The following is a 10,000-nucleotide window of genomic DNA, read 5'->3' as shown; positions in this document are numbered from 1 at the left end:
TTAGGATTTAGATTAGTTTAGGTTTAGTTTAGGATTTAGGTTAGTTTAGGTTTAGTTTGGTTTAGTTAGGTTTAGTTTAGGATTTAGGTTAGTTTAGGTTTAGTTTGGTTTAGTTCAGGATTTAGGTTTAGTTTGGTTTAGTTTAGGATTTAGGTTAGTTTAGGTTTAGTTTGGTTTAGTTCAGGATTTAGGTTTAGTTTGGTTTAGTTTAGGTTAGTTTAGTTTAGGTTAGTTTAGTTTAGGATTTAGATTAGTTTAGGTTAGTTTAGGTTAGTTTAGTTTAGGTTAGGTTAGTTTAGTTTAGGATTTAGATTAGTTTAGTTTAGGTTAGGTTAGTTTAGTTTAGGATTTAGATTAGTTTAGTTTAGGTTTGGTTAGTTTAGTTCAGGATTTAGATTAGTTTAGTTTAGGTTAGTTTAGTTTAGGTTAGTTTAGTTTAGGTTAGTTTAGTTTAGGATTTAGATTAGTTTAGGTTTAGTTTAGGATTTAGGTTTGTTTAGGTTTAGTTTGGTTTAGTTAGGTTTAGTTTAGGATTTAGGTTGGTTTAGGTTTAGTTTGGTTTAGTTCAGGATTTAGGTTTAGTTTGGTTTAGTTTAGGATTTAGGTTAGTTTAGGTTTAGTTCAGGATTTAGGTTAGTTTAGGTTTAGTTCAGGATTTAGGTTAGTTTAGGTTTAGTTTAGGATTTAGGTTAGTTTAGGTTTAGTTTGGTTTAGTTCAGGATTTAGGTTTAGTTTGGTTTAGTTCAGGATTTAGGTTTAGTTTGGTTTAGTTTAGTTTTAGTTTAGTGAATGATGGTGAAATACTTAGTTAGGTTTTTAACGTCTTTTTACCAAAATAAACATCAGCAGCTGAATAAATACTTTAAACTCTGGTTTGTGACACACAGTTTTTGTGGCGGCTGTTGAAAGAAAACTTAAAAAGCTGATGTTTAAAATTCATAAAACCTCAGATACATTTAAATCACCACACACACTTTCAGCCAAACCGGCGTCAGACCGTACTTCCTGTTTTCTGCCCCAATGATTCACTTCCTCTTCGTCTCAAGAAGAAAGATCCGACTCACTTCCGTCCGTGTTTTCGTGTTTACCGATTTCTGTTTCACCATAAATGTTTCTTTAGACAGCTGATGGTGACGTGGAAACACAGAAATGAGTCTCAGACCTCTTAGATCACTCAGACCTCTTTCAGATCTCTTAATCTCTCTCAGATCTCTCTGACCTCTTATATCACTCAGACCTCTGTCAGACCCCTCAGATCTCTCTGACCTCTCAGACCTGTCAGATCTCTCAGACCCCTCAGATCTCTCAGACCCCTCAGATCTCTCTCAGATCTCTCAGACCCCTCAGATCTCTCAGACCCCTCAGATCTCTCTCAGATCTCTCAGACCGTCCTCCTCTGACTCCACTTCCTGTATTTCAGACCCAACGTTTGTCGGCTCGTCGTCCGACCCGTCGGAGAGGAAGCTCTACTTCTTCTTTAATGAAGTTGGGAAAGAGTTCAGCTTCGTGGACGAGCTGCAGATCTCCCGAGTGGCCCAAGTCTGCAAGGTGAGCGAGATGAAGATGAAGATGATGATGATGATGATGATGGTGTGAAGGTTGACGTAAGCTGAACTCTCTGCGTCGCTTCCAGGACGACGTGGGTGGACAGAGGACTCTGCAGAACAAGTGGACGTCCTTCGCCAAAGCCCCTCTGCTCTGTCAGGTTCCCAAACAGCTTCCCTTCAACGTCGTCCAGGACGTGTTCACCCTCCGGCCAGCAGGGGGCGGCAACGAGTCGCTGTTCTACGGCGTCTTCACGTCTCAGTGGTAGGAGCACCAAACCTCTACTGACTCGTTTCATAGAGACGTTCATTCATTAAAGCCTGAACCTCGACAACCATTTCTTACTATTTGCCCACCTGCGTCTCACTTTGCACCCGACTATGCACCACTTCACTAGCTGGACCCTGAATGCACCGCTCCCTTTAAATAGAGCCCAAAGTAGGACCAGAAGGACCAGAAGGACCCTCAGGGACACGGCCCTTTCACAATGTTAACAGAAGTGGAGGATAATGAGTGTATCTGCCCCGTGATTCAGATGCACTGCATCACTTAATGGCTTCTTCTTCGGCCCGACCACGCCCTCCTCCCGGCTCCACCAGACAAACAGACCCTTCTCGTGACGCGTGTCCTCTCTGGTCTCCTCAGGTCCTCGGGTCCAGAATCTGCAGTGTGTGTCTTCCGGCTGCAGGACGTCAGGGCGGCGTTCACCGGGAGCTACAGGACCTTCGACATGGAGACGCACCAGCTGAGCTCCATGCTGGGAAAACCCTCCAAACTGGGACAGGTGAGGCCGCCGGCCCAAGAGGGACTGAGTTTATGTTTGGCATCATAGGGTGAGGTCGCACGTCCTCGAGGTTTTATGACAAGGAAAAAGAAACGTTAGAATTTTTTTTACTCGACACCGGTTAACGTCTGCATTTCCAAGTCTGCTCTCCAACGGACGGAGAGTCTCCCTTAAAAACATAAAATACACAATCACAGAAGCCCTCATGAAGTCTTGCCCTCATCGTGAACCTTGAAACACATCCGGGTCTTTGTGTTGCATTTGTCTTTCGCTTTGTTTCCTTATTGTTTCATTATTTAAAACCGTAATCGGGAAGAAAATATGTTTTCCTCAAAAGGTTTTTGAGAATGCAGTTCAGATGTATTTGAAGACGACCTTTGACCTCCTTAAAGGACTCATTAATGAAAAAAGACCTTAAAAATCTATTATTACGCAACAAAGGGAAGCGGCGTCCCTCAGGGTTTGATTCCGGGCCCAGATGAGTTCTCTCTCCCTTGAACTCCGGCCGGCTTCCTTGTCCATATGTCACTGTTCCTGTGTTCCTGTGTTCCTGTGGCAGTGCGGTCTGGGCAGCGCTTCAGACCTGGAGCTGGCTCAGGTGAAGAAGAGCTTCCTGACCAGCGTCAGCGTCAGAGGCCGCCCGGTGGCCGTGTCCTCGGGGCAGCGGTACAGCCGGGTGGCGGCGATGAGGACGCAGGCGGCCGACGGGAAGACGTACACCGTCCTGTTCCTTCTGACGGGTGAGACGGCGAGCCGAACGCACGCAACGCACACGACTGCTCTGGTATTAAAGATGCTCGTCTCTCTCTGACCTCAGAGTCTGGATTCCTCCACAAAGTGGCTCTGCTGGACCGGGGGGCGCGGGTCGTGGAGGAGATTCAGGTGTTCACACAACCTCAGCCGGTCACGAGCCTGGTCCTCTCCTCCTCTCAGGTAACGGGTCAAGCATAAATACACACCAGTGTGTCGTCTGCATAACGACGAGTATTGAAATGAGGTCACATCACATCAAAGACTCGAGTGTGAAGGGAATGAGAAGCTCTGAGTGTCCGTGACCCTCTGGCCGTGCTCAGCAGGGAGTGCTCTACGTGGGGTCGTCGGAGGGCGTGGCCGCCGTACCTGTGGCCAGGTGCTCCATCCACAGCACCTGCAGCCAGTGTGTCCTGGCCAGAGACCCTCTGTGTGGGTGGAGCCGGACCAGCAGCGCCTGCACCGGAGTGGACGGCCCGGACCAGAACATGTGCGTAGACGTTACCTGAGCTCTCCAGCCGCCGCTCACTCATTTAGACGCTGGGGATCAAAATAACAATAGTGTTTAGATACCATAATATCATTTTGAGATAATAATTATAAGACCATCTGCAGTCAATATGGTTTCCTGACATTTTGTGAGCATTACAGTCAGAACTCGATCGCACCATGTATGTTTCCTTGTGTAACGTCACTTTCCTCCTCAGGGCTCAAGACCTGAGAGACGGGAATGTGGGAGAACAATGTGGAGGAGAACTCACGCCCCTACTGGACAAAGGTTCATCTTCAAACTTCACTTTTGAGTCTTCTTCTTTTTTACTTTGAGGTAGAATAGCGTCTGCGTCAGGTAGCATAGTGTGTGCAGGTAGCATAGCATCTACTGATAGCATAGCGTCTACTGATAGCATAGCGTGTGCACGTAGCATAGCGTGTGCAGGTAGCATAGCGTCTGCAGGTAGCATGGTGTCTGCAGGTAGCATAGCATGTACAGATAGCATAGCATCTGCAGGTAGCATGGCGTGTGCAGGTAGCATGGCGTGTGCAGGTAGCATAGCGTGTACAGGTAGAATAGCGTCTGCAGGTAGCATAGCGTCTGCAGGTAGCATGGCGTCTGCAGGTAGCATGTCGTCTACTCATAGCATAGCGTGTGTAGGTAGCATAGCATGTACAGGTAGCATGGCGTCTGCAGGTAGCATGTCGTCTACTGATAGCATGGCGTGTGCAGGTAGCATAGCGTGTACAGGTAGAATAGCGTCTGCAGGTAGCATAGCGTCTGCAGGTAGCATGGCGTCTGCAGGTAGCATGTCGTCTACTGATTGCATAGCGTGTGTAGGTAGCATAGCATGTACAGGTAGCATGGCGTCTGCAGGTAGCATGTCGTCTACTGATAGCATGGCGTGTGCAGGTAGCATAGCGTGTACAGGTAGAATAGAGTCTGCAGGTAGCATAGCGTCTGCAGGTAGCATGGCGTCTGCAGGTAGCATGTCGTCTACTGATAGCATAGTGTGTGTAGGTAGCATAGCATGTACAGGTAGCATGGCGTGTGCAGGTAGCATGGCGTGTACAGGTAGCATGGCGTGTGCAGGTAGCATAGCGTGTACAGGTAGCATGGTGTGTACAGGTAGAATAGAGTCTGCAGGTAGCATAGCGTCTGCAGGTAGCATGGCGTCTGCAGGTAGCATGGCGTCTACTGATAGCATAGTGTGTGTAGGTAGCATAGCATGTACAGGTAGCATGGCGTGTGCAGGTAGCATGGCGTGTACAGGTAATAATAATAATAGCTAGGATTTATATAGCGCCTTTCATGAAACCCAAGGACGCTTAACAAAGACATAAATAAACATAACAAATGCAACAGTAGCTAGAGGACATAGGCTTTGGTGAAGAGGTGAGTTTTGAGGAGTTTTTTGAAGGTGTCCAGAGACGGTGTGTTGCGGAGCTCTATGGGGAGAGAGTTCCAGAGTGTGGGGGCTGTCACACTGAAGGCTCTGTCCCCAAAAGTTCGCATTTTTGTGTGAGGGATGGAGAGCTGACCCGTGCCTGAGGATCGAAGGTTCCGGGACTGTGTGTAAGGGTGGAGGAGGTTAGATAGATACTGAGGAGCCAGGGCATAGCGTGTACAGGTAGCATGGCGTGTGCAGGTAGCATGGCGTGTTTAGGTAGCATGGCGTGTACAGGTAGCATGGCGTGTGCAGGTAGCATGGCGTGTACAGGTAGCATGGCGTGTACAGGTAGCATGGCGTGTGCAGGTAGCATGGCGTGTTCAGGTAGCATAGCGTGTACAGGTAGCATGGCGTGTGCAGGTAGCATGGCGTGTTCAGGTAGCATGGCGTGTTTAGGTAGCATGGCGTGTTCAGGTAGCATGGCGTGTACAGGTAGCATGGCGTGTTCAGGTAGCATGGCGTGTTCAGGTAGCATGGCGTGTACAGGTAGCATGGCGTGTTCAGGTAGCATGGCGTGTTCAGGTAGCATGGCGTGTGCAGGTAGCATGGCGTGTACAGGTAGCATGGCGTGTACAGGTAGCATGGCGTGTTCAGGTAGCATGGCGTGTTCAGGTAGCATGGCGTGTTCAGGTAGCATGGCGTGTACAGGTAGCATGGCGTGTTCAGGTAGCATGGCGTGTTCAGGTAGCATGGCGTCTTTGTTTTTCGTCTTTTGTTTTTCGTGACTCACGCGTTGTGATATTTTGTGTCCGACAGAAGTCAGCGTTCACTTGAACGAAGCAGTGAGGCTTCGGTGTCTGAAACCTTCCAACCTGGCAACCCTGACCTGGACCTCCCCCCAATTCAAAACCCTGCCGGAGAAGCTCTTCATCGCGTCGGCTGACGGCGGCCTGAGCTTCATCGCCACCGTCGACACCTGGGGGAGCTACCGCTGCGAGGCGGAGGAAGGCGGCTACACAGAAGTAGTCGTGAGCTACAAGGTCCAGCCGGTCGCCTCCCCGCGCGGCTTCAGCCCCGTTATGAGGGCCGAGGGAACCCACGACCGAGACGGGTCCTACGAGGAACCGGCAGGAGAACCGGCAGGAGACCTGGAGGTCGACGTGACGGAGGAGGAGGAAGAATATCTATTCACGACCGATTCAGCACACGGGACTGACTCGGGACGGCGAAACGAGCTTCAGGACGAAGACCCGGGCGTCTCTCCGCCCTCCAGTCGAGACCCCCGGCCCGGGCAGGAGGCGCAGGAGGCGCAGGAGGACCCTCGCGGTGAGGAGAAGAGTTTCTACGGCGAGCTGGTCGGCGTCTCCTTCCTCCTGGCCGCCTGCGTCCTGGCCCTGATGCTCGGAGGCCTCCACGCGTGGCGCCAGAGGAGAGCCGGCCTCAAGGCCAGTCCTCTGGTCGGCCCGGGAGACGGCGGCAGAACCAGCGGCTCCATGGAGAGCGTTCCCTCGCTGAGCGGCCCGGAGGACGCCGGCCCGGAGCCGAAGGCAGAGGAGTGACGACGCCGGGAGCTCGACCCATAATCCCTTCCCGTTTCCGTGATATCACATATAGAGCTTTTGTTTGTGCCTCGTGTATTGCTGTTCACTCGGAGTCACAGTGGTCGTGATAATAATCCTGTAGCGTTTACGTCTGACATCAGGATGATGTCCAAGCTGATCTCTGTTGGGATGAGGACTCATAAATAAATGTAAACTGATTTATTTCTACATCCAGAAGTTTAGAAAGGTCTGGCGGTCTCCTCCAGCAGCAGGAAGCGTTCTCAACGAGCTTCTGGGTCTTTAAACGCTGCGTTAGCTTCCACTGTCACATGCTACGGAGATAGCTCAAGGTAGCTTAGCACAAAGAGTGGAAACGGGGGGAAACTGCTAGCCTAGCTCTGTCAAAGGTGAAAAATACACCTTCCTGCGAATCCAAAGCATTTTTTATTATTGCAAACCAACAGTACGGTACCTTCCTCTGCAGAGTTACATTTTTCATTTTCTCTTTGTGGTTGTTTTGAGTCTCTTTGTGGTTGTTTTGAGTCTCTTTGTGGTTGTTTTGAGTCTCTTTGTAGTTGTTTTGAGTCTCTTTGTACTTGTGAGTCTCTTTGTGGTTGTTTTGAGTCTCTTTGTGGTTGTTTTGAGTCTCTTTGTGGTTGTTTTTATCGTGGATTTAAATCTTCTCTTCTGACTGAGATGAAGATAAACTTAGTTTGTGTTTCATTAGACAGGAATGTGACATTTATGTTTAACGGTTACAAACATGTTGAATTAATGTGTTTATTGTGTTTACCTTTTATTAAATGATCTTTTAATAATCTGTGTTTAAATTCAGGGATTAGTTTTATGAATATTGGACCTCTTGGTGTATATTTTATATTTTATAAACACTCATCCTGTGAGTGGATGTAAAGACGTGAAACCTGTGAAGTAAAGAAGTTAGAACTCGTTTATATTTTTATAATTTAATCATCAGGTCTTGTGTTTTTTCTGTTTATTTGTTTTCTCACAAACCTCTTGTCTCAAATTAAAACTATGAATTGTGAACATGTTGGATATTTATTGTTTTCATTTATTTACAGTCTAAATCATTATTATGAATTCTTCATCTTCATCAACTCTGCCCTGAAATAATATTTTAATCAATGACGTCATTTATGATACCGATCACTTTACTGAGCAGGTGCATTTAATTTAAACTTTAAACGTTGACGTTGCTCTTATTGACACTTTATCTTAAAATTAAAAACTGCAGGTTTTCTTCACCTTCAATGATCCAGAAATTGTGTTTTCAATATTTCTGTCTGAGCTCCTGATGGTCGAATAAGTTTTAAATGAGGAAACGCTGCCACCTGCTGGGGACGAGTGGTAACGACACAACAACAACAACGTCTGTGACGTTCATATATATATATACATAATACATAATACAACTCATTGTTGTGAGATTCATTTGTATTTAAATGGTTTATTGGTCTTTTGTATCTCAGAGGAGGAAATGATCACACACTAAAAGTTAATAAATTAAAGTTGGATCCAGATTCCTGGAAATGACGCTGTGGAGATTCACGTGCTGCGTTCAGGTGTTATCGGAGTAATCATTATCTGTAAAGCCAGAGGTCCCTTTTACACACCGCACGAGACTACCGAGAAGTTATGGATCAATAACAATATGAGGTTAACTCAGGTGTCAGTCTGCAGATTGAATTGATTAGGAAACTTCTTCTCCTTAAGGAAACATTAAAACCAGTTACACACAGTGACGCCTTCAGGAACACCGAGAAAAAGTGTACATCTTTAAGATAATAATCATTATCTCTTGTTCAACATGTGTATTTATATGAATTTATGAAAGACTACTTTTCATTCTTTTGTTCGGAGTCCCACTCAAACGTTACCTCTTTGGCTGGTGTCTCAGATTCCCGAGTTCTCGATGAGCACCTGAAGGCAGCATCGTTCTTCCCCACAGAAGCAACAGAAGTTTGAAGCTTCCCTGAAAACTACAAATAAACTTCAGGTAAAGTTTAAACTGTTCCTTCACTCACTCACTGAGAGACATTATAGATATTATTAATATGTTTAATATGTTTAATGTTTACTGTGTTTACTTCATGGTCACAACACCTGAAGCTCTGCGCCTCAAACACGTTACACGTTTAACTCTTTGGTGAAGGTGAATACAACACGTGTTACATGTTACATGTTCTGTAGCATGTAACATGTAGCATGTAACATGTAACAGAATATGTCGTCTGATGGTAAAGAGCTCGTGTTTAACATTAAAGCCAAATCATTCCCGAGGAGTGGCACTTCCTGGTTGTCGTTGCAGACTCCAATAGTATTATTATTATTATTATTATTATTATTATTATTATTATTATTATTATTATTCCGCAGCTGAGGCGCGTTCAGAGTCTCGCGTTTTATTATTTTATAAAAATAGTTTTCATCATATTTGTTCCAACAATCAAAGTGAATGACGTAGGACGAACCGGTCTGAGTCTGCGCGGATCGTAAACACGGGCATGACGTCATGAAAACTGTGCAAAGCTGTCTCAGGTGTTCCTTTAACAGTGACGTCATATAGATATCACATCCATATCCATTTAATGTCAATATATTGCACAGAATTAATGACAGTTTGAAAGATACCATGAACTGCATTTTGAGGTATTTACTTGAGTACTTCTATATCTCTACACGTTGTACTGCACATTGTACTGCAGCTCATGTATTTAATACTTTTACTTAAATTCAGATTATTAATCGACTTGATGACGTATTATTACAGATTGAACATGCAAATAAGCGCCGCCTTTTAAAGAGAGGAGCATCAATAATTATATTAAAATTAAATAATATGCAATGTTTTAAATAATAAAGTTTGAATTTTCTTCATTTACAGACGTTTTTATAGAAGAATCGCATGTTTGATTTGTAAAATCTAACTTTGTAAAGCCATCAGATGAATATATAAATACATAAATACAAGTTGTTCATATTAAATTAGGTGAAACACAGTTTTCTCCTGCTGTAAAAACCTCCAAAGCATTTCCCTTTAAATAAATTATTTTATGTACATGAATATATTCTTCATTCATTTGTATTCATCATCAAAGTAATTCTTGTTGTTAGTTTCCTGTTCCTGCTTTAAGAGAAGAAGTGAACGTCTGAAGCGCTCTGATTGGATATTCTCACAGCAGTGCATTCTGGGACTCTGACCTCGTCATGGCATCCACGTCCATCACTAGCGTGGGAGGAGTGATGGTCGTCACGCAGGTGTATCCTCAGGAGACTGGCATCCCGCTCCAGACTGGCCAGCAGGCCCCGCCCCCAGCCGCACAGGTCCTGCCCACCAGCCCCGCCTCCAAGATGGACGACATGACAGCGGTCTTCCTGCGGGGGGAGCCGCGCGGCCTCGGGGTGAGACGCCATTTTTTATACATATATATATATATATATATATATATATATATATATATATATATATATATATA

The 10,000-nt window shown here is 45.6% G+C and overlaps 2 protein-coding genes across 3 annotated transcripts in view; both read left to right on the top strand.

The window, feature by feature from the left end:
- Window positions 1-6,521, top strand: part of sema4aa (sema domain, immunoglobulin domain (Ig), transmembrane domain (TM) and short cytoplasmic domain, (semaphorin) 4Aa) — a gene marked incomplete at both ends in the record, with an annotated part of 12,549 nt that extends 6,028 nt beyond the window's left edge. Inside the window, 8 exons of the mRNA XM_079227405.1 lie at window positions 1,421-1,548; window positions 1,634-1,809; window positions 2,191-2,329; window positions 2,889-3,069; window positions 3,147-3,262; window positions 3,406-3,569; window positions 3,787-3,857; window positions 5,779-6,521. Of these exons, the coding sequence (XP_079083531.1) occupies window positions 1,421-1,548; window positions 1,634-1,809; window positions 2,191-2,329; window positions 2,889-3,069; window positions 3,147-3,262; window positions 3,406-3,569; window positions 3,787-3,857; window positions 5,779-6,521 (1,718 nt within the window). The remainder of the gene's footprint in view (window positions 1-1,420; window positions 1,549-1,633; window positions 1,810-2,190; window positions 2,330-2,888; window positions 3,070-3,146; window positions 3,263-3,405; window positions 3,570-3,786; window positions 3,858-5,778) is intronic.
- A 1,928-nt stretch (window positions 6,522-8,449) lies between these two features.
- The window catches only part of LOC306744973 (uncharacterized protein), a 6,247-nt gene continuing 4,696 nt past the window's right edge, over window positions 8,450-10,000 (top strand). The window contains exons 1-2 of one of the 2 annotated variants that reach the window (XM_079227686.1): window positions 8,450-8,520; window positions 9,707-9,926. In XM_079227686.1, coding sequence (XP_079083812.1) covers window positions 9,732-9,926 — 195 coding nt within the window. In that variant the 5' untranslated portion in view covers window positions 8,450-8,520; window positions 9,707-9,731. Of the gene's footprint in view, window positions 8,521-9,703; window positions 9,927-10,000 lie in introns of both variants that reach the window. The other variant, XM_079227685.1, reaches the window with a different exon arrangement.

This window comes from Taurulus bubalis (assembly GCF_910589615.1).
Source record: "Taurulus bubalis genome assembly, chromosome: 12".
Lineage (NCBI taxonomy): Eukaryota > Metazoa > Chordata > Actinopteri > Perciformes > Cottidae > Taurulus > Taurulus bubalis.
This window is presented reverse-complemented; position numbering and strand designations above follow the sequence as displayed.